The sequence below is a fragment of the Emys orbicularis genome, chromosome 3 (genome assembly GCF_028017835.1).
Source record: "Emys orbicularis isolate rEmyOrb1 chromosome 3, rEmyOrb1.hap1, whole genome shotgun sequence".
Lineage (NCBI taxonomy): Eukaryota > Metazoa > Chordata > Testudines > Emydidae > Emys > Emys orbicularis.
The window spans coordinates 123,550,211-123,574,979 of record NC_088685.1 but is presented as its reverse complement, the minus strand read 5'-3'; the positions used below and the strand labels follow the sequence as shown (position 1 = coordinate 123,574,979).

Genomic DNA, 24,769 nt, shown 5'->3' with positions numbered 1-24,769 from the left:
TATGTAAACCACTTGTGACCTGCATGAGGCTGCAAATGTGCTGTTTCACAGCAATCACGTGCTTATTCATTCTCACTCCTTTTGACTGTTCTGTACTAAATATAACTGGTAAAAAGAGAAACGTGAAGGTGAGCTACCAGAACAGACAAAATTATAAAGGGCTTCTGGGAATCTCATGGGCACACTGATCTGCAGCAGATTTTCATTTTTTTGGAATAGTATTTCACTGCAGTGAACTTCCACTTATCTCCTGCACCCACTCCTTTCCTTCTAGTAGTGTCATCTAGAGGTTTCAGATTTCTAACTTAAGCTTTTCAAAGATTGGAATTCTATTACAAGTCCCATTTCTAACCGCCTGTACTGATAAAACAATGAGGAGAAGCTGTGATAAAAAGGAGAGGAGTGACTGACAGAGTGGAAAGCATATTAAGTAACTAGTCAGTAAAAATTGAATAGGGGGTAAATAATCCAGAAAAACAATTATGCTCTAATGTTCACAAGATTAAAATGTTTGTTTACATTTGAAGTGACAATTTATAAGATTCTACTTCTAGCAAGGTTGTAAACTCATAACTTAAACGTGTGTTAACTTCAAATTCTAACAATCCCTTATTTCTCTCCTTGATCTTCCATTTTAACATCCCCACCCCCCGGAAAAGTTAATTTTTTTGCCAGCAGCTCAAAACAATCAAGATAACCCTTAGATGTCTCTTCCCCACAAATTGCAAAACAAAAAATCTGTCAATCTACCATTTCACTAGCCTGGACTACATGGTTTTTAATAGCGATACACACATTAACTTTATTCTCAATCATGCTTAGAGCAAACAAATTGTGTGAACTGATAACTTTTATAGTTTTGAAAGGCTGTGTCAGGATTGCCCAATTCTATTGCAGAAATTTCAACAAACAGATAAAGGCTTATAACCCCCAAGCTTGTGTGCCCAATACTTTGCCCACTTTAAAGGGCACTAACAATACCATTGCCTATATTGTGTCTGCTTGTGTCATGAAAAGGGATGGTCTGCTTGACTCGTTCACAAATGTTTTTAAATTGAATTTAACAGACATATGAAATTGTACTTTTGTCACTGAAGGGCCTTTTTGAAGATTGATGGAATCCTTTGGGCTTCTGAGGATGAATTTTGTGTGTGTATGTGTGGACAGAATTCTGTTGATGGTCTGGTAGGATATTATGTTAACCTTTTATCTACTGTTGATATAGTAGTTCCAAAACACTCCTTTCTTGACTTTATATTCACAGGTCACTGTGGTGTTCTAATTCACTTTACTAGTTATAAGTAATCTAGTTCACTTCCCTGTAGTAGTGGAAGGAGAGATTTACCTTGTACAGTAACTGGAGTATTTTTGAGGATGTCCCTATAGATACTCCACCTCAGGTGTGCATGTGTCTTTGGGAGATTTTTTTTTGTGGCAGTGTCTCTTCGGCATGTGCTCTAGACATCGTACCAAGGAGATACAGAACTGTTTGGGTGAAACACTCTTGGTTCCTTTTCTACCATAAAGTCCTGCAGAAGGAGGGTGGGTACTGGAGCAGCCATAGGGGGACCCATCTCTAAGAACTTAATGTACAAGGTACGTAACCTCTCTTTCTTTGAGTAGTGTCCCTATTGGTGCTTCACTCCAGAGCAGCATTCCTGGAAAGAGGAGCAAGCTTCAGAGCTTGATCTAAAACTGTAATAAGACTGCTGTGTCAACAGCAGCATCTGACTGCCTGGAGGTGTATACCAGAACAAAGTATTTGGAAACTGTGTGAACTGATGCTCAAGCTGCAGCTTTGCCAATTTCTGCAACTGGTACACTTTTCAACTATGTATGTGTCTCCCAGACAGTGGATGCACTGTGAATGTCATTTGCTATCTGCAGTAGATTCCAAGCATGTGAGGCAGTGCTTGAGTCCCATGGACCCTGGTATACCACACTGATAACAACCCTTGAGTAGAGTCTCCTGATGGGAGGCAGGCGTGGGGGGAAGAAGAGAAATGAGGTGTTTAATGGAGGAAAAAACCCTAAAACAAAATAGAGCTATAAAGTAAAAGGAAACAATGTCAACCTGAAGCAGGCATGCTAGATGCTCTGTTGCAGGACAGTTGAGAAGTAACGAAGGGTGGTGGTTTGCCCTCTTGGGCACAGCTCTGTATCACCTCCGTATGGGCATGAGGAAATCTAGTGTACACCCATGGGCCGAAGAGGCACTGCTACCAAAAATCTCAGATTAAAGGCACATGGAGTGCATGCATACCTGAAGTGGAACATACAAAGGGAGGCTACTCAGAGAAGTCCTATTGAAAACTCCTCACTGTATAGGAGAAGGTAGGTATCTTCATCATAGCATCTTCAAAGTTCTGATCAGCAGCACCTTTCCAGAAGATGAACAGCCTGGCTAACTGAGGATGTTTTTAGTCTAGCAACAGTCACAGGTTTATTATTTAGAATGATTTAAAATTACTTGCAGATAAAACCACTTGGATTTGGACTAAGCTGTCTTCGTAGTGACAAAACCGTGCATGATTGGCACCATCTTTCCTACTTGAGCTTTGACAGATTTGGACATAGATTCTGAGGGAGCTGCAGGGTACAAGCCTACAGGTTGGGTCCATAACTTGTCTAATAAAGGCAAGTGGGAATACGCTAGGCTATTGTTGAAGGGAAGGCATTGATGAGCAACTCCAAGAAGACTAGGATGTTGCTTAAGAAAGCTTCTTGTCATTATTCTCAACTGTTGCTCTGCCCAATTAATCTTTTTTGGGAATGGTGGTTAGAAGGTTGTGATGGAACAGTTCTGGCAGAACCAAAGGTAATGATCTCCTTGACCCCAGTCATTGTTTTTTAAAGTCGTGGGAATAGTGTCAGCTGTGGTGGTTCCACTCCTAGTAGTGGATTAAAATTAGATGTCAATGCTACTTTTTATGGAAATGTCAGTTAACAGTATTAAAGCCCATAAAGTGTGTGTTTGCCATTGGAGCCTACCAATGGGAAGGGAACGAGAGCCCCAGAGATTGTGTGGAACAAATTATTCCCCTACCTGGATGACTCTATTGTGCATAATTTTATTACCCCTCTTATTTTATGTATTAAAACCAGTAGGAAGCCTAGTGAGGAAGTATGGGCTGTAGTGTCAATCATTTAAGATAAGTTATGTTTGCAGGCTGTGGAAAGCAACAAGAAGAAATGCCAGAGATCTTTACAGTACACTTTTTTTTTAAAAAAGGAAGTTGAAAAATTGTGTTTAAAAAAAATGAAAAGGTTTCAGGTCTCGAAAACATGTCCTTCAATGAGAGACTGAGGTCCTTCAGTCTATTAACCTTCTTTAATAAAATCTACAATTCGATATCTCTGATTTAAGTCCAGAAAGGATCATTAAATCATCTAGTCCAGCAGTTCTCAAACTGTGGGTCAGGACCCCAAAGTGGCTCGTGACCCAATTTTAATGGGATCACCAGGCTGCATTAGAGTTGCTGGGGCTCAGGGCTGAAGCTGAAATCAGCCCTGCTGCCCAGTGCTGAAGCCTTCAAGCTGTGGCACCCCCCCCAGGATGGCAGGGCTTTGGCCCCCCTGCCTGGGGTGGTAGGGCTTGGCTTTGGTTCCCTTTCCTGGGGTCATGCAGTAATTTTGGTTGTCAGAAGGGGGTCGCGGTGCAATCAAGTTTGAGAAACCCTGATTTAGTCTGACCTCTTGTATAACAGGCCACAGAATTTCACCCAGTTACTCCTGTATTGAGCTCAGTAACATGTTTCACTAAAGCATATCTTTAGGAGAGGCATCCAGTCTTTATTTGAAGACCTAAACAGGGAGAAGATCCTGATGGCTAGAGAGCACATTAATCTTAGATAGTCCTAAGAAGATCCAATGACTGGATCAGATGGGGAAATAAGATGCAGGCTTTCTAACAGTGAGCATAATGAAATATTGGAACAGATTTCATTTGTGGATTTCAGGTGTGGTAGGTTCTCCTCACTTGATCTCTTCAAATCAAAGTTTGACATCTTTTTAAAAAAAAAAAAAAAAAAAACCACCACACCTCTAGCTTTCACAAAAGTTAAGATCAGTGGAGGAATTATTGGGTGGAATTCTATTCTGTGTGTTTATGCAGGAGATCAGGTTAGATCAGGAGGTTCTCAAATTGGGGATCACAAGTATATGCACAAAGCAGAGAGTAACTGGTTTAAACTATATAATTTAAATCTAGTGTTTTGGAAAATTACACACACCTTTCCACTTCAATGTAGTGTATTTACTTCAAAAAGTATTGTAAACATAGAATGCAGAAATCTTTGTTCCTAAATACAAATATATATTGTGTTATCACCACTTTAAGGAAATTGGGCTCTCGGGATTGTAATATCATGCACGCAGGTTTGTCGTCTTGAGACTAAAAAGGTGGGACAACAGAGGGCTTGATTGTTCAGCTGCTGAAAAGCTGCACTAAACTAGACCAATCAAAACACTGAAATCAGCCCCCTCTTCTCCCCCCACCCCCCCAAAGTAATTTGTCAAACACACACATAGGGTGGTACTGCGGGGGAGAGGCGCTTGTGTGGCCTAAAGCCCCCCCAAAATTTGCTGTCCTTCTCCCTCCCTCCCCCCCCCCAGCACAAAGGCCAAGCATTACGCAGAAGTAAAGGTGGCATGATACAGGCAGCGCCACCCTTACTTTTGCAGTTCTGCACTGCTGTTGGTGGCGGCACTGTCTTCAGAGCTGGGCGCCCAGCCAGCAGTCGCCGCTCTCTAGCTGCCCTGCTCTTGAGGCAGCACCTGCAGCCAGCAGCAGCACAGAAGTAAGAGTGGCAATAGGGCACTAGCAAGTGAAAAGTGATACTGTATTTGTTAATACCACATTTCACAGTCTCCCAGCTAGCTAGCAAGTCTTTCTCTGAAGTGATGGACAAAGTTTCTTCTCTTCTCCCCCTCCCACCCTCCAGAATTAAACAGTAACTATTTTTTTTAAAAACTTCTCTGCTTAGAACAATGAAACATTTTTATTGAAGTCTTAATTTAAAAGTGGTGAGAAAAGGTAAATTCATTTTAACATTTAAAATAGTGTTAAATATAAATGTTTAATTTATATGGGGGGGAGGGGTCTCACTCAGCGGTTCGCTGTCTGAAAGGGGTTGCCAATACAAAAAGTTTGAGAACTACTGGATTAGATTGTTGACTATTATTAGCCTTAAAAATCTGTCAAACCCTCCTCAGAGGGTACTTGTGCCATTTGTCTAGTGGATAAGGTGCTGTGCTGGAAATCAGGTTTTGTTCCCAGTTCTGTGTCTGACTTGCTGTGTGAGCTTGGGTAACCTGTTTCCCCTACCACCCATTTGTCTATCACGTCTGTTTAGATTGTAAACTCTTAATAGCAAGGATTCTTAACGGAGTTTGTACTGTGCTTAGGACAATTGGGCCCTGATATCTGTTGAAGCCTTTAAGTACCACTGTAATACAAATACTTAATGATGCATGAGAACAGAATCCAGCTCATTTTTCTAGCTTTGCTCTGTATTAACAGGGACAACAAATAGTAACTTTTGTCATGAAAGCAAGCAGATACAGACAGCTATTACACAAGATCTGTTTAATAAGAATGGTTCATTTTTAGTCATACTTCTCAGTAAAACTGCACTTTAAGCCAGTTTCCTAGTAATGGTCAGTCTTCCTAGCCTTTAAACCATCAATTTTCATGAAAAGTGCTGTTAGTTAACACCTATTAAATGTGCTGTTCTGTCTCAAGTTTAACGTTTCAGGAAGTAGCATTTCACTGCAGTGCCTGCTGCAGATGAGTGTTTCTCTGGGGTTATGGAATAGATGCTATTATAGGAACATATGTCAAAGGCAGGAGTTAAAGCACAGTAAATAACCTCAGTGCAGGATTTTCACTCCTGGATATTGTGCATTCCTGGCTCTTCGGATTTTTGCCCCTCTGTGGCACCTGTAGGCTGGCTGTATGGCAGAGCTTTTCCCTACTCAGAACATTCTAACCCCAGGTATCTCAGAGGCTTGAACATTTGAGCTAGTTCCTTTTTGACTGGTCAAGAAAGGAACTTCCTATATGAGCTGTCTGATGACATATGAAGGTTGTGTGCAATAAAATGTTCCCTTGAGTCTGTTTACACAGTAGATAAGTATATTCCACTTATTAGCAACTGCCAAATAATAGCAACTTTTTACTGGCAACTGAGGTGATAAGTGGAAGGCAGGTTTCTGAATCAACAGCCAAGGAAGGAAACCAAGGGCTGCAGCCCCGGAAGGAATGCTCTGAGAAAATCTGCTTGCAGGCAGGGCGGCAGGAGAGGGAGGCTGCAGCCCATGTGCCAGGGCTTTCTGTGGGGAGCAAGGGGACTGGGAGCCAGTGGGGCTGCACTGTACCTCTCCCTGTGCTCTCTGGGGTTGGGGATAAGCACATCCAAGTGCTTCCTTGCCTGTATGTAGTCCTCTGGCAGGGCACAGCTTGGCGAATGCAAGGAGAGAGGTACCATGTGATTCTGACATCTGGGCTGCAACCCCCTGCCCCTGCAGCCCCATGCCTCCTGTGTGCAGGTGGGTGTGCCACACTACAGCCCCAGCAGGAAGCACTAGGATGGATTGAGCACCAGCTGTAGGCAGGGAAGGCATGTCCTAGCACTTCCTTCCCCGGCTTCAGGTGGCAACTTAAAAAAACAAAAAACCAAAAAACAACCCAGCATGCTGTTGCCAATATCCGAATCCTCTTAACATTGTGTTAAAGGGATGGGATTGGTTCCTGTCAACATATTGCCATTAACTGGAAGTTGCTAATATCAGGATTGCTATTAGCAGAATCTATAGTACTTCCAAGACATAAGAAAGAGTTGGGAGACCTGGTTGGGGGAACACCATGCCTTCTGGAGCAAAGCTTTCTGAAACGGAGCGAACATCTGAAGCAAAACTCTTAGGGCTTGTCTACACTGGCACTTTACAGCACTGTAACTTTCTTGCTCAGGGGTGTGAAAAAAGACCCCCCTGAGCACTGCAAGTTTCAGTGCTGTAACGTGCCAGTATAGACGGTGGGAGGGCTGTGGTGTGTTGTGTGTGGTTTTTTTTTTTTTTTTTTTTTCTTAAGAGTGCTGGGAAAACCCTCTTCCAACGCTGTGCTGCGACTACACAAGCCATGTTAAAGTGTTGCGGTGGCAGCGCTTTAACGTTGCGCATGAAGATGTACCCTCAGTCTCCTGGGATAGGTCCTGGCCATCCAAATAGAAGAGAGAAATCACATTTGTCTGGATCGGTATGAGATTATTAGACCACTTGTGGCAAGTTAAGAGTTGTGTGAGATGGCTGTTCACTTCCAAGTTCAATAGGTATAGGATCCTCAAGGAGGTTTCCCAACTCCTGAAATTTTGGTAGGAGCCTACAAAAGGGTCAGCAGTTGTGAATGCAAACTATCTGCCACAGAGTTTGAATGTTAAGATGTGCCTAACGCTGTTACAGTAGAGCAGTTGTGAAATTGTTAACACACAGGTTGTCAGTTTGCATGTAAATTGGTGATTTCTTGCAAGGAACAAGCTAGAGTATTCTGGAGCCTCTTGAAAAATTAGGCTGGAGCAAGCTCGGTATTCAGACTTTGAGTTAAACTACAGGAGTGCTAGAGGGCCCCCCCAAAAAAACCCCACACATCTTAAGAGCCAAGGGAATTTCCTAAATGTATAGCGGGCACAAGACCCAAGAATGAATCCTGTATGGTATTTTCAGAGAAATAATAATTTAAGGTAAGTAATTTTGTTCTTGAAAATTGATATTTAAGCCTCAGAACTTAGTAGAAATTCCAAAGGAAACCTTGAATAAAAAGCTGTCCATAAAATAGAACAGATTGAAAATGCTCCTATAAATTAGGAGATAGCAACTTTTAACAGAAATATTATTTACTGGGTGCATACATGTTATTCCTAGGAGTCAGGTGCTCTCATGAGTAAATAAAGATTTATATTTGGACAAGTCACTCTTTCACTATAACTGAATTTTATCTCAAATTAGACTTTTTTCAGACCTTTAAACAAAATGGAAAAATGTCTCTTTAGGCAAGGAATAATTGCAAGAATATTCTTATTTAAGCAAAATTCTGAAGTTGTGGTGTCTCGTGGTCATTACTAAAATATTAGTCTTATTGTATACCTTGCCATTTGATAAAGACCTCTTGAAGTCTGCTGTTAAGTCAGTTGGGAGCTCATTGCTTTGAAAATCTAGGTAGTTTATTTAGTAGTCTAATTTTTTCCTTGTTCTTAAGATTTTGACCTGGATGCCCAAATGCCTCTTCCCACCCCCCACACACAAATTTTGTTTGCATCAGAATGGTGTAAATCTAGTCTCTCTTCTTGAATAAATGGATTAAGTATTACATGGCTAGAGTATTCAAAAGATGGCCAATTCTAATAACTGCTTCTGTGCCAATAACTTAACCATTTGTCTCCCATTCATTGGATTTTTCAGACGACAATCCTGGCTTGAACAAGCCAAGAAAACTTCCCAACTTCTCACCTTTATTAATTTTGACTGTCTGAATTTCTTGATGGATTCTAAATCTGCTTGTATGTTGTGCGTTTGTGATGTCTTCACTTTTCTTTTTATTTTGTTTGATAGTTTTGCATTTGGGAACACAATATTTAAGTGAACAAGTAAAGTGTTCCATATATTCATGGCTAAATAGTAAACGTGAATGGTCCAAAGTTTTGTCCAGAATAACGCAAACAACCTTCTAAGACTTCTAGTATGTCACCTTTTTTAGAAAGCAGTGATTTTTCTTTTTATCCTTTTTTCTCTTTAGTTCAGAAGCAGAATTAAACTTGACTTTCAGCCATGAAAGTCAACTTTTCCATCTTTTTAACTAGCATATAGAGGATCTAATGTATATACCTGCATGTTTCCCTTGTGACCTATTCTGGTTATGGTACAAATGTGTATTATGTTAGTGTTTAAATTAAGATGCCTCAATCTAATGAATCAAGGTTCAGAAATGTTTGTTTTCCTCCCTCAATAGGTGGAAGCAATATGAAGCATATGTACAGGCTCTGGAGGGCAAATACACCGATCTTAATTGTAAGTTAGTCCAGTTTCAAAGTCAAAGTTACACATCTGTTTTAAGTACAGTGTCTCAAGTGATTTATATGTCTTGTTAAAAAATTTCAGTAGGGAATAATAATCTGGACAGAAGGGGTTACCTGGCTGGTGCACTGGCCAGGATGGTTTAGTATAGGCCACAAGACCTGCATCTTCTAGAGCAGATCCATCTCTCTTCCCGCACGCGTGCCCCCCCGGTACGTTCAATCAATTGTCTTCCATTGAAGATCTTCCAGTGGCTTCTTCATCTATCAGTAAATGGTCTATTTTTGTTTGGGCACTTTAAAATTAGAAGGTGTCCAGACTAGGGGGGGAAAAAATACATGCCCCTTTTGAGACAGACTTTGGCAATCTGGGCCATTCAGACCCATCATATTATCCTGTGAAAGAGAGGCTGTTTTACTCTACACTACTCTTCAAGGTGGCTTTGCTCCCTCAACCTGTCTTTATCATGCTTGCTTTGAGAGAGACTGACATCGAATTGGTTTCATGCTCGCTGTGGTTTTGTACATGCAACAAACTGAAATGAGTGTATACCATGGGTTTTCCTCTGTGCTGGGACCACTCTAGCCCTGTAGAAATGCATTAAATGGACTAGATATGTAACTTTCACTCTAATGCTCCTGCCAGCTTCAGGTGCAGGAGCATTAGTACCAGCACTAATAGTCAGGGACTAAAACTAGTACAGATTTTATACAAACAATAGTTTATTTTTTTTAAATCATCCCCAAAGCTAGTTAAGTTTTTCCTTGGTGTGCATTAAAAGAGAGCTCAAGTAGTCTAAAATAACATTACTAAATAACAGTTCTAGCATCTTAGCATATGTCAACTAAAATGACATGAGCAAAACAAAAAAGTTCTATCTGGTGTCTGATGGTGCTTCCATTAAAGCCAGACATTGGCGAATGTTCTGTTACAAGGTCAGTAGAAACAAAAATTGAGTCCCTAACTTACATTTCCAACATATCTAATATAAATGTTTTAACATGGTGTGTTTGGTTGGAATGAAACTTTTAAATGTGATTGGATTGCCATCTCTGAAGTTTTGTAATGTCAAAATGTGACTGTGGGGTTTTGACATTCCAGTTTGAGTATTGTCTAAAAACAATGCTGCTTAGAAATTGAGCACAGTTCTCACCTGTACTGGTCTCTTTCTGAAGACCTTTCCCTCCCTTAATACCAGTGCAGCTCCTTGGATGGTAGCAGCAGAGTTGGAGTGCTAGTGAAGAAGAGGCCCCGGCAGTGGCTGGTTTACACTAGCGCTCTTGCAGTTGCTACTACTGGTATTTAACATGATAGAAAGTTTTCAAAAAAGGACTAGTAGAAACTGCCTAACAGGGACTGTCACAAATGTAAAATGGACTTTAGAGTAATTCCAGTATCTAAACCTTGATGTTTTTGACTTAGTTTTTCTTTAATCTATTTTAAAGGCAACCAGTTTATGCTTTCTAAAGTACTCAGTCTTTGAACTAGTCTGTTGTAAACTAGGCTATTGAAGTTTATGCTTTCTGTATTTTATCATTAATATTAGCTAATGATGTAACTGGATTGAGGGAGTCTGAAGAGAAGCTGAAGCAACAACAGCAAGAGTCTGCCCGAAGAGAGAATATCCTGGTGATGAGGCTGGCAACGAAGGAACAGGAAATGCAAGAGTGTACTGTAAGTATTTAATTTTGATCAATGTCTTAATGTTACAGGAATGTGTTTTCAGCTGAGCATGTACTGCATATTGTTCGTATCTTGTGGGGAAAAATAGGATCAGAATCTAAAGAGTAATGATGGAAGAATATACATTTTAACTTAAACTATATATTAAAAAAGAAAATGGACTAATGCAACAGGTTAGCAGCAGCAAAAGTACAGAATTGTTTATGAACGTAACAGTACTTGAATTAGTGCCACTCATCAGGAGAGGAATGTCTTTGCTATAGTTTATCGAATATATAAATGTCAAATAACTTCTTCACTCTGGATATGGGAGCAGAAGTCAGTGGCATTTTATCCTTAAGCGCCAAGAGTCAACGTCTACTGCTGGAGCTTCTGGTCGGACATAATTCATATTGGTGTTGGGTTGCTGGTTTTTGTTATCCTTCCCACGGATTCAGATGGGTAGAGAATGCAGTAATTTTAGGAAAGGAGGCTTTGATTTTTTTCTGATCAGAATTCTTTTGAAATTTAGCAGCTCAATTTTTCTTTTCCCTCAGAGTTACACTTCTGTTGCTCCTCTTTTTATATTTAATGATTTTTTTCTTTTTACTCCTCTCTTTCTCCCCCCCCCTTACTTTTCTGATTTTCTTTTTTTCTATCTTTAATTTGGCCTCTGGGGATTCCTCTTTCCTTGTTTGGGATTCTCTTGGAATTCTGTATTTTCTCCTTTTACATGTTTCTTCCATATCACCTCTACTTTTCTTATCTAGTCAAGTATTTGTTTCTTCAGTGAGCAACTCATGAGAGAGAGAGAGAGAGAGAGAGAGAGATGTAAAATGCTTCCTAATCCTAGGGGTTAAGTGTGCCATCCATCCACAGTGCACTCCTAGGATCTGCTTGCATGGGGAACAAAGACCTAAACTCTGCTGAGAACAGTTTCACAACCCCCTTCCCTTTCTCCAACCTTCCTTCCTCCTCCTCCTCCTCCTTCAGGATCACAGAGGTGCCAGAAGTAGTAGTGTGAAACGGATTATCAGGCTTACACCACTGATGCAGAGCCACCATTGAAACATTGTCGCAGTTCTCTACTCATGCTGTGAACGTTAAGAAATGAGGAGAGGGTTTTTTAATTTTTTTTCCTTTTCCCCCATACTCTTATTTACAAATTAATGACTTCAACAATTTTATTTTTCTTGTAAAGAACGTTATTTTCGGTTCAGAGAGATTTTTGAAATATGTAATTTTATCTTGTTAGATAGTCCAATTAAACTGTTTCTGAAATGAGTCTGTAAAACATAGATCAATTGTTGAATTCAAGTGTGTGTATATGGCATACCACTGAGCTTGAAAGACTTAATTATCCAGTAGCTGTAGATATGAGATTACACATTTTGACTATCATGTAAATCCTTGTAATGATGCATCCTTACCTTGAGTACTGCTCCTTTGTGTCAGGGTGCAGTATTGCCAGGGGTCCTCGTCTTTGGCTGTGGGTTATCATTTTCTTGGCCCTGAGATGGCCTTGCTCTTCTTCTTTGGCCTGGCTGTCCTGCCAGCTTACACAAAAGTTCACTCCCCTTCTGGGGTAAGAAAAGGTCCAACTAAAAGTCCCAAACAAATGCTCAGATTTATGGTTCTTCTGCCTTCTCAGGCTCTACCAAAGTACTCTGCTTCTTGGCCCCTTCTTCTGGCCCCTGTGGAGCTTCTTGGTTTTCGTGTCTTGGTTCTGCCCCAGGATTCCCCTACTGCCTCCCTTCCCCAGGGACTTGGGCAGCTTCACTTAAGGCCCATGAGGAGTAGGGAGATCTCTCTCACGGCTCAGCCACCAGAGTCTACTCTGCTTCCTGTGGGTCTCTTAGCCCCTCTTCCCCTTCTGGAACACTGGCCCCAAGACAGTGTCCCTGGATGCCTGGCCCCTTCCAGGAGCTCACCATAGGAGTTAGCTCTACAGTAGAGCTCCGCTCTCTAACCACAGCCAGCCCCAAGCTACTGGGCTTCCCATGGAGGAGTATCCCATCTCCTCTACAGCATCTCTCCTTAAATACAGCTGAGAATGCAGTACAGGAAGTCCTTCCTGATTCTCTGCAGCTGGGTCACTGATTAAATTGCCATATCACCATCAGCTGGGGTTAGCTGGTAGGTCAGGACAGGGCTGAGCCTTAAAGAGACAGCCGGCCTGTGACAATCCTGTGAGGTTTTCTTGGAGTGTCATTAAATTGTTTGCAGATAGGACACGTACACCTAAAGAAGATTCTCTTACAGAATTTTTTTTCATATTTTTAAGATGGAAATTTATTTTAACTTCAGGGTGTCAAAAAATACAAATTGCAGCTTGATTTTTGTCCCTTTAAAAAAAAACCCGTTTACATGTTGGAACATGTCCTTTATGAATCTCCTCTTTCCGGGATGGTTAAAAGGATGGACTATCAGCCTCTAAGTGAAGATACAGAAAAGATACAATGTAAGATATATACCTTTTGAGTATGTGGGCTTTTTTTAAAAAAAATAAAAATAAAAATAAAAATTGGAGAGGCTAGTTTTTTTTTTTTTTTTTTTTTAAACTCTTTCAGAATTGATTTTGCAATGCAGTCTTTGAGGAAGCTTGGTATATGTTTTAAATGGTGGTGGTAGAAACCTGTTTTTGTAACATTGGAAGTGAAGTATTTTCATAAACAAAGTACAGTACTGGCAGCATTATATATGAGAGGGGAACAAACCTAAGTGAAAAATGGGTTGAACATTGGGGGTTTTGTAAACAAACAAAATAAGTTAATGAGGTCTCACTGTTTAGTGGAAAGATGAAGCCCGTTTAGTGAAACGTTCTATGTGAAATAATGTACTGTGGATTAGGTAATTTGGTAAAAATACAAAATGACACCACAGGGCATTCCCTAATTTTTGGCTGATTAACTTTGCAACTGTAATGTTCTTTTAGTGTAGTTTTGTATGTAATATGTTTATATAGAGGGGAATATGTAATAAACATGTTCTTAGAAAGAATCTTTGAAAAAAGGCTTTGTAATAAATTGGTTGACAAGTTGAAGTTTGTTTGAAAGACCTCCTGTAAACAATTAAAATAAAATTGGTATTCTAGTTGAAGTCCAAGTGAAACAGTGGATATCTTAAAGTTACATAATTAAAATAAAATCTAATCAGTCAGAATTTAAACTGGTTTCAGGGACTAAACCTGCCCCTGGGTCTTCACTGCTGTTTTCAATGGTAGTGGTCTTTCAGTCAGATGTTTTTTTGTGGTTTTTTTTTTTTTTTTTGTTCCCTGTTGCTATGTGAAAGACTCACTCAAATAGCATAAACTGACTATACAAAGAGAACAGTCAAGCTAACTGGACATGCAGTTCTGTCAAATGCACAAAATAAAAAAACCAAACAAATATTTTTCTATCATGTATACAAAGCGGCCTCAATCCTGCAGGCAGATCCTTGTGCCTGGTGCAGTTTCCTTCACTTCAGTGAAACTTTACTTAGGTACAAGGATTTGCCCGTTCATACCTACCTGCAGTATTGGGGTGTGTAAGTGACCACGGCAGTTTAAAAATTACACTTCTGTTTGATTTTTAAGTTGATGTTTTTTTCAGCCTGTGAAACTCTTAATTTACTTTATTGCTGTAATCAAGAAACATGAGAGAGGCTTAGGAAGCATATTAAACTGAATTTAGTATAAACAGATTCTGCCTGTGCTAAGGAGATGTAATTTTAACAAGTAGATGGATTTAGAATTCAAATCCTTCTGTTTAGCACCCCTTTTAAAGTAAAATATATAAAGACGTGGTTTTTAAGTTGAAAGAATTCACACTTCCAAAAATGCATTTGAATGAATCATATTTAAATATGGTAACAGTGGTTCTATAAGTAATTCATGTGCTAAAGGAAAATAGGTAAATTGAAAGTAAATACAAATCTAACCATTATTCTACAAGGATTTCATTACTGGATTGCAGATTCTGCAAGAGAACCTAAATCCAAACAAAAACCCTTGTTTTTTTGTTGTTGAAGTATAGCTTAAATTCGTTTAAAACAAGATAACTAAGTTTCATACTCGGTAACAAAACACAGATTTTCAACCTTAGCTTTCTGATTTTATTTTTAAATAATAAGAATACTGCAAATGATACAAACCAGCATCAAAGGTGCTTGTTTGTGGTCTTCAAAAACACATCAGGATTTCAGACAAACAATTTGGAAATAGTAAGAACCACTATTTATTTGTTGACATTAATGTCATCACTCTGATTTGGCCTACATTACAGCTATATGGAAACTATTCAATTTCTAATTTGACTCTGTGAAAACTCAGTGTGTTTTTGATACTCTTCCTACTTGTAGTCACCTTTCAAAAGAATGCAAACAGTACAAAAGTAGAGGATTATAGTAACCTAAATGCTATTCTTATTATGCAAACCTAAATTGAGGTGGTATGAAGAATCAATTAGATTTGGGAGAGAGGAGCAAAATTTGTAGCCTTCAAATTTAAAGTAAGTTGAGTTATTTTTTTCTATTCTGGGTTCATTTTCCTACTGATTATACTTTAGTTAATACTGCTATCTGCATGTGAATTTAACAGTTAAAATATGGAAGAAAAATGAGCTTCTTTTAACTCCATCAGCAGAACAATGTGGTTTCTTTTAACTCTGTCCATTCTGTAATCATTGAAGCTTTTAAAATTATAAATAAGTAACAATTTTTCTCTTGTTTTATGCAGAATCAGATTCAGTACCTCAAGCAAGTCCAGCAGCCTAGTGTTGCCCAACTGAGATCAACAATGGTGGACCCAGCCATCAACTTGTTTTTCCTAAAAATGAAAGGTGAACTGGAACAGACTAAAGACAAACTGGAACAAGCCCAAAATGAACTGAGTGCCTGGAAATTTACGCCTGATAGGTAAACAAAACAAATACTCCCCAGTCAAGACTTCCCTGACAGTCTCACTGCGAGAATGCTATGGTGGGACAGCCAAGTACTCGTTTCCACACCAAGACTCAGACGTTTTGAGCCAAAAAGCCACATTCTTATACTGTCCAGCTTGTAATGCTTAATGTAAAACTTACCAGATGAACCTTGTGTTTCAGCTTTTTTCTCCCCCTTTGCTTCAGAGGCCTGATGGCGTCGGACTATTCTGAAGAAGTGGCCGCCTCTGAAAATTTTTTCCTTTCTAGAACATGTAGACACGTGCAAAGTGGTTCTGTTTGAAGAAATAGAGGGAGAAACAGAAGTCTTAAGTCTGTGGCACACTGTGTCTACAGACAGTTTGGAGGAGAGAGAACCTAGAGATTTTAAATCATGAATTGAACATGTAAAATTCCAGTAAAATGTAAAAATGGAATATGCTTCGCTCTTAACCTTGAGCCTAGTGACTTAGAGACACTGTAAGTCAGTTTTGCCAATAAGACTGTGGACTTCCTGCTTGTTCACTGAACTGCTGGGTCAAAACTCAATGAGGTGAATTTTGCATTAAAGAGTTTATTTGCTAACCAGCTTTAAATAGCCATGAGAGAGTGCTATTTCATATCGCATCAGTGGTAGTGTACACTTTTGACTGACTGTTTAGCATTTGGGCTATATAGCATTTCACTGAGCCTTAAGTCAATATGATTTTAAATAATGGATTGTTCTCTGGATGGTTGATAATACTGTGGACTCAAAAATAGGACTGTATAAAATACAGGTACTATCTAATTGCAGGTTTTAAATTGTTTGAAGCAATATATTTGATCACAACTAGAGTGTATGATGAGGAAAACTAGTTGTGATAAGTATTTCACTGCATGTTTCCATGCAGAAATTAGAATTTTTCAAACTTCTATTCTGAGAACTGATCTCAAATGCTCCATATATAAGGCACACATAATGGCAACTGTCTTCAGTGTTGGTGTGGGGTATTTTTTGTTTCATTGTATGCCTGTTTTTGTATTGCACTTCTATATAAAATGTGCCTTGAAAGAGTTGTTAATATAGAGCTTAAGGAACTTGACTGGTCATACTATTGTACTGTGAAACTTTTGGGGTAATGAACGAGAATGTTACCTTTTAAGATGTCTCGTTCTCTGAAAAAAGAGGGAAGACCATATTCTTAAAAAATAATAATTTAAATGCATGCATCCTTCTGGCTGGAATCAATCAAGGAGCTTTGCTACTCTATTGATGCCTTTTTGTAATGTTGTCCCAAGTTATTTGCAAGAATAGTAATATGGGACAGCTCAGAGTGCATGTTTGAGATGTGTAAGTGTGCAGAGAAATGTGAAATTATGTGGACTGGTATAGTGCTCATGTATTTTTAGCCGATCAGTTTGTCATCAGAACATTAATGTTCTAGATATAAAGTCAATCGGGCACTATTTCAGGACTCCGTCCAACACTGTGGAAAGTTCAGTGTAACCACATCATTTAAAAAACAAACAAACAAACCTACCTAAAAACCCCAAATCTACCAGGTTCAGTTTTATAAAAGGTAATGTATTCTAAGGTGGGTAGACAATAACTGCTTATTGTTCAAAATGTAGTTTTCATTAAGATCACTTAAATTTTAATTCAGCTCACTTAAAGTATCTTAAAGTGTTGTGTGCTTCAGATAATTAATGTGGGAGAGAAAGAGTAGTGTGCTTGTGTGTAGGCTTATTGTTACCTAAGCAATGGATTTACATCAAAAGAAAACCTTCAAAATTTTAACTTAAAAAAAAAAAATTATACATCTATTGAACCTACTTTGCTGTGGCAGTATTATGTAAGGTTTTAGTGGTCTAGCATCAAAACAAAGGTAAGACTTGCATTAGTGAACAATTTTTGTGTTAATATGTTACTAAATTTGAAATTACTATTTACTATAATATGCAGTCAAAAAAGCCAGCCATGCTGATTGCTTGGTTAACTTGGAGTTTATAAATCAGTTAATTTATTTAGATAAAGGATGCAAAACTGTCCTCTGGATCAAAATATGTTGTGTGACACTGAGGTGACAGATGTTTCTTACCACTTTGTCTTAATTTCAAGCAGAAGTATTTAGAAATTTTTTTTTTGGCTAACTTTTATATAGTCTTGAGGGGGGAGGTTATGTTGTGTTTAAATGTAAGTGATAAAAGAGAACTGAACAATATTCCCTAATTCAAATTCTATGTAATCTGAGTCTAATCATGGTGCAAGTATATAAATACATATTAGATATGTGCAGGAAATAGAATGCAAGGAATCAACAATGTATTTCTAGTCTGTTTAATTATTTAGGGAACTTTTTTATTTGTCATTGGGTTCATGATTTTATTTTCGTTGGTAAAGGGATAATGAGTCAGACTGCTCAAGCTATAAAGGGTTTATAGAAATTTTCATTTATCGTTTCACTAGGAACTGTTTCCCATTATCGTCCCGTCCTTGTGTATAACCGCTCTTATTTCATGGCACCTCATCTCATGTTTGAAAGAGTTGATGTTCTCCTTCAAAATCTTAAATTGTTCTGAACTAACACAACACATGTCTGCTCTAATACCACTGCAAGCCCAAGTTTAGCATCAAGCCTGGGACTTCATTGTAGTAGGTGCATACAACATTATCCTTGCTGACAGATGTTTAGAGGGGGAAAGAAGGGAGTGGTTTTATTAAGCCATTTAAATCACCATTTAAACATTCAGTACATAATACGCATTTTTGTTTAAATAAAATGTCAGCAGAAACTTCACTTACAGAAAGCTTACTGCTACAGATGTTTAGTCTTTTGAAATTTAACTGCTTCCATTTTTACAGGTTTTATAGTATGTGTTCTCACATACATTTGTTAAACATACAGTTGCAAAACCTGGTTCTGTGACTTTAATCAGAGTTATTCTAAGATTTACTGCCTTTGTTATTCTTGCATGTATTACCTTTATTACATAATTCAACATGCAAGGTAGGTTTGTTCAAACTCAGTAGTACAAAATGTTTAGACAATCTTGAGGGGAAAAGTTAAATTGCATTATAGGTAACTGTGCAAATTCCTATACGGGTAATAAAAGCAAAAGGTTTGTTGTGGCAGGAACAGACATGGTGAAGAAATTAGCAGGCATTCTAGAATGGTGCAAAGCTTCTGAGGTTGTTAATGGTGCATACTAATACATGCAACAGTTGGCAATGGCTGTTATGAAGACATTACATGATTATAAACTTTTGAAATCTATAGTGGTAATAAATACAGAATAAAAGTTTACCAGTAGCAGGAACTTGGAACTGGCTAAATCATTGCCTATCTGCCTAAAAGCTTTTGCAATATCCGTCACGTTGGTTAAGTCCAAAGTGGTCCTAGTTTACACAGAATAAATAAGCATCCCGTAGAAAATTTTTATCTTAAATTGTATTACTTGTATTGTATTAGGTCAGCACAACTCTAAGCTTCAAGGACTTGGCATTGGACATCACATCAAGATAAAGAACAGGTTGCTGTATTAAGCACATTTGCAGGCTTCCAGGACTTTACGCAACCAGATTCCTTCTGGAGCAGCCCATCTGAAAGATGTGGGAGAGTCAGTTGGAAGACTTTAAATGGGACAGAGTTGGCAGAACTTTTAAAAATCTGAAGTGTTAAAAGCTTGAATGCTTAAGCAGTAGCTAATTGAGAGATGATCTGAAGTGACTTTTGGCTGGGCACCAGTTTTGCTGTGGTTGTGAAGCATACTAGCAATTTTTTCTTTTTCTTTTTTAATATGCAAAATTTCATTCTGCCCTTGTGACTTTATTATACAGTCTCAAGCTGACCTCCTCAGGCTTGTTACCTAATAAAAGTCCTGAAGTTCAATCACAAACCTCATTAATTCTGTTTTTCTAGGGCTTTCATTTCCTGTGGAAAAAGAGGACTGCTTCATTATATATGTTGCTGAACCTCAAGGAAGGCAAAATATTTGGTTACTTTCCTAGCTTTGGCAGACCAACAGTGTTAGAGGGCTTTAGCTATCAATTTTATTTTGTGATGAAATAAACATTATTGCCTATATATTAATTTGCATACTAGTTCCTATAATGCTCTACATTGCAGTTTTAACATGAAGATTTAAGATATGCATGTGTTCCTGATTTTGCAAAAAGCAGAATATCAAATCTGCTTTTTCCCTATGAAATACTTTTTGGTCTGATGTTTCCTGGCTTTTGATCACCAGACACTCTTAAAGGGACACTGTCAACTTTCAAATCTGGTTAAACTTAAAAAAAAAAAAAAAAAAAAAAAAAAAAGCTGCTTATACTTGCTCCTGGATCCCCCTGCTGCCTTGTATTTTTCAGCTAGGGAGGGAGAGGGAGAGGGTGAGGGGGAGAGAGAGAGAGAGAGAGCGTGCTGACTGTAGCTATTGGGGAAACAACAAAGCAATGTATATAGTGTCGTCAAAAGTACAAAATTGGAAAAATATAAATATTTAATCATTCAGGTACATTAAGAAGTTTTCATGCTGATCAAAAAAAAATCATTAAATTCAATATTCTCCAAACCTGACAGTTTAAAAAAAAAAAAAAAACTGAATAGCTAGTAAAATATTTTTAGTACATAAAGTGAAGGAGCACTTTTAATGTTTGTAACTCACTGTCTGATTACCAGGCACATACTTAACCTTTTTTTTTCTTCCTTTGAGAATGGACAAATGCCAAATTGTGTCTTGATAGTCCAGATGTCAGTAATCAAAAACATTGTGGCCATTCATATTTACAGTAGTAGAATTTGCCTTTCGCTTTTACGGAACAGCGACAGAAGATCAACAGACATTGGAACAGCACGTGGTAACTATAGGGAGACTTTCTGCTATGACAATTACCTTGAGGCACAATGTTCCTTAAATTGTGACATGCAGAAATCGCATCTCCTATCTCTGTTATAATTGTAATTGAGGAAGATTACAGAAGGTTTTATCTTCATTTTGTGATAGATGGCTCTTTCCTTTGCAGCCAAACAGGCAAAAAGTTAATGGCGAAGTGTCGAATGCTTATCCAGGAGAATCAAGAGCTTGGAAGGCAGCTGTCCCAAGGACGCATTGCACAGCTTGAGGCAGAGCTGGCTTTACAGAAGAAATATAGTGAGGAACTAAAAAGCAGTCAGGATGGTAAGGGCTTTTTTAAGAAAATGGAAATTGCCTTGCATTTGCACTGGCTTAATTATTTAATCTACTGGTCGTGTGGATATTGTAAATTATCCCGTTACTGAGCACATGAGACACTTCTTTCCCTTCCCAGAATCAAAGGGACAATGTCAGGTTAAACATAACTTAAAAATTCTTACCTGTGGTGCTGGTTGCCTTAGATTATTAAAACAAAAAAATTAAGGCTAACTTTGCCGCATACGCTGGGGTGAGAGTCACTTTAAGGTGGAGAATGAAACTATTTCACTTTTTGGGTCTGAACACAATATTTTGCACTCTTTGGACTGCAAATACTACTGAACTGTTAAATCTAAAACTCTTATTTTTTTATTTCATGCAAATATTGATGGGATGTTTTATAGTCTCACTTCATTTGCTAAAAACAGCCTTTTAATAATACCTAAAATCAATAGAAATGTTCACAGGAATCTTTTTACATTTCAGTGACTATTTTTTACACAAATGTTCTGCAATAGTCACAATCCAAATATTGCAGCATTTATTAGTGCCTCTGAACCTGCAAGTGAAACTGTCTGTGAACTGACTTCTTTCCCCATAGCTGAAATGGAAGAAAAAATCCTAGCCTACTAAATTTCCAGCCTTAATGGTTCAGAGTTTGTAACATAGGTCAGAAAACTTCTTTTAAACTTATTGTCCTGAGTGTGACCCTTAGACTTTTTTTATAAAATATTTAAAAAAGAAAGTTTGGGAATTAAGTCTGACACTGTCCCTGAATCCAGTTGCAAAAAAGGAAAGCTAGAAGTTCAACAGGACTATGCAGATTTTATTTGACTTTACAACCTGTAGCTGGTTAATGGCTTGTGACATGATGCACTTGTTTTTGAAGATAGGATTATCTGTTTCCTTTGTGAGGAAGCTCGTAGAATGGTAGAATGTCTAGAAGAATTAGGGAAAACAGTTCTTACAATTGTGGCATCAATTTGCAATATGTTACTGGAATGAAGACTACTTTTTCGGTTCCCCAAATTAATGTGTTAAATCACCCAAGTGACTTTTTTTCCTTCTAAATTTATCAAGTTGGTAATTGAATCAAAGGAAGCAAATGTTCTTTCAAAAATTGCCTCTGCAGATATCTATTCTTGAATATGATGCAGTATTACAAGCTTCAGAATGATTTATAATCTCACTTAAAAACATTTGCCTCTGTAGGGAAGGTGTGCTCAAACCCCCAATGGTTGCTTTTAAAAGGCCTGAGATCTTAACCAGCCCACAATTCTGTTCTCTTCCACCCATGACCATTCATTTTTATTTTTTTTTTAAAGTTCCCTTTATAGCTGCAAATAGTATGAGTTAGAGTTCTGAAAAGTCCACCTTTTCGAGCTACTTTGTTTATAAAACATCAAAATAAAGTAATATAGATTGCATGTTTTGCTTTGTCATCTTCGAGTTAATGTGCAGTTTAATGTAAAAAGTGACCAAAAATTGCACTGTGGGATTCCATATTTCTCTTATTGACCTGGTCAGACTTGCTCAATTTGCCAATACAATTTTTTCTTTCCCTGACTCCCAGTATTGCAGCCCCAATCCAGGCTATGAGAGGCAAGCTGTTTTTTCTTTTGTTATACATCCATACTAAAAATTCTACAGTTGGAACTTGGTTAACAATTCTGTTAATGATGTGCAAATCAGACTGGAATCTATCTCTCTCCTGTTGTACTTGTTATGCAGGGCTGAAAAGAGGAAAAGTAATTAAAGCACTTATTGTTAGTAAACTAATGATTCTGAATACCTACAAGTAGCCCATATGTTGCATCAGAATGTGCTTTGTCCCTTTTTTTTATGATTGCTGCTAACCTATTGTGTACCTGGAAGTGAAGATCACTTGCAGTATATTTCCTACTAATACTTTGAGTTCAGCTATTTCCCAGCACCTATTTCTACACCCTCCCTTTGTCCAAGAATGGATTTCTCCACACAAACCCCCACCCTCACCCAATAGCTGTTTTTGAAAAAGTATGTAGATGGCAGTTTGGAATTTAGATTTTCCTCCGTATAAAACATTGCAACATCACACATTTCGCAGATGCAGCAGCTGAAAATACAGAACTCTAGGAACTTGAGCATACAAACCTTTAGTAATAACTCTATCTACTCAGGGTTTTTATGTACTGTTTTAGGGTGCAGATGTGTGAGCTATTAAGTGTGTGCTCCAAATGTGTTTTCTCTATATAGAATTGAATGACTTCATCATCCAGCTTGATGAGGAGGTAGAGGGTATGCAGAGTACCATTCTAGTTCTCCAGCAGCAGTTGAAGGAGACTCGCCAGCAATTGGCTCAGTTCCAGCAGCAGCAGTCCCAGGCCTCAGCCCCAGGTACCAGCAGGACTCCATCTTCTGAGCCTACAGACCAGGGAGAGGCCATGGGTAAAGACTGCAGCCGTCTGGCTAATGGACCGAGCAACGGCAGCTCTTCCCATCAGAGGACGTCTGGGCCTGGATTTTATAGGGAGGGTAGTGGCACAGAAGATGACTTCCCAGCGTCTCCAGGGAATGGTAATAAGCTCTCCAACCACTCTGAAGATAGAACTGTCAGAGGCGGTTGTAGCTACATAAACCAACTAAGTACTGGGTATGAAAGTGTAGACTCTCCCACTGGCAGTGAAAACTCACTCACTCACCACTCAAATGACACAGACTCCAATCATGATCCTCAAGAAGAGAAAACAGTGAGCATGAAAGGTAACAGAACTGTGGGTTCTCGTCATGTTCAGAATGGTTTGGACTCCAATGTAAATGTCCAGGGTTCAGTTTTGTAACATTTTTTTTTCTGCAACACTTTTATACAGTGTCATTTAAATTGGGAGAGGATACTGTCCAGAAACCGTTTAAATTAGTGCATACTTGTCACAGTTTTGCCTTTTTGTGGGTTTTTTTGCTTCAATACCTCTGCCACTTTGGAAATTTTAACAGTTAATTACGTTGAATGTTGCTAAAAGGACATTTGTGTAGGCTCAAGTTATTTTTATATGAGTTAATGTGAAGTTGAAAATGGAAATTATTTCCACAAAGTATAACATAAATGATGTCTGTACAAATCTGTGTATATCTAGAACCTGTGCTGTGTAAGGGCATTCTTACTCATATTGTTATATTTACACCACATTCAAAATTTGTCATACTAGCTGTGGGTTTATGACTGCCAAGCTTGCCCAGTACAGTAGTTTTATCACTAAAAGATGGACTTGTTGAAGGAGTCCTGTAGTAGTTCCAGTGTTAATTACAGTTTTTTCCACCATACATCTGTGCATTTCTCCTTAGGTGACCGAATGTTAAGAAGTTTGTGTGCATAGTTACTCAGTTTTAAGAACTGTTGTATCCTGTTTATGCATATGCTCTGTGACTCCAATATTATCTTACCTGTACTGACCAAACCTAAATAAAGACTTTTAATAATGTAATTTATTTTAGTCTGCATTGGTTTCATATGATGTATTTGTATACAATGCATTTTTATTGTACGTGTTTTCTGTTGGATTATTTGCCCACTACCAATCTACATAGTAAAAAATCATGCTGAAGACTCAAGTTTGAGACCTGTGGCATTTTGTTTTTAATAAATAAAAATAAGTTCTTGTAGTTTAATTTCAGGTTGGCTTGGTGGCTGGGGTGTGTGTGCTTATCTTGTAAATTCATTTTGTTGTCACCAAACGAAGAAATGATAATACCATGTGTGAAGAATTGATATTGCAGACTTCATGGTGTCATATCTGATTCTTAGCAAGTTATAAATGTTTTGTGCGTAAATTCACAAGGAATTAAACTATAAAAGATGAAGAAATTAAGTTATTCCTGGTTTTGTTATAATTAACTTAACCTTAATCTTGAGTTAAAGCAAATCTGAAACTGTTTAAAAATATCACACTTTATATAGTCAGATAAGTGTGTGTTTAGTTACAAGTTCTTCAGCACGTGAGTTTCTGGTG

At 38.3% G+C, this 24,769-nt stretch overlaps 1 protein-coding gene across 4 annotated transcripts in view; it reads left to right on the top strand.

The window, feature by feature from the left end:
* The window catches only part of WTAP (WT1 associated protein), a 40,503-nt gene extending 16,143 nt beyond the window's left edge, over positions 1–24,360 (top strand). For 2 of the 4 annotated variants that reach the window (XM_065400554.1, XM_065400553.1), the window contains exons 4-8: positions 9,002–9,060; positions 10,613–10,740; positions 15,446–15,624; positions 20,635–20,789; positions 23,019–24,360. In XM_065400554.1, the coding sequence (XP_065256626.1) occupies positions 9,002–9,060; positions 10,613–10,740; positions 15,446–15,624; positions 20,635–20,789; positions 23,019–23,602 (1,105 nt within the window). In that variant the 3' untranslated portion in view covers positions 23,603–24,360. Of the gene's footprint in view, positions 1–9,001; positions 9,061–10,612; positions 10,741–15,445; positions 15,625–15,836; positions 16,684–19,081; positions 19,695–20,634; positions 20,790–23,018 lie in introns of those variants that run through there. The other 2 variants (XR_010561286.1, XM_065400555.1) reach the window with 2 other exon arrangements.
* Positions 24,361–24,769: the final 409 nt, after the last annotated feature.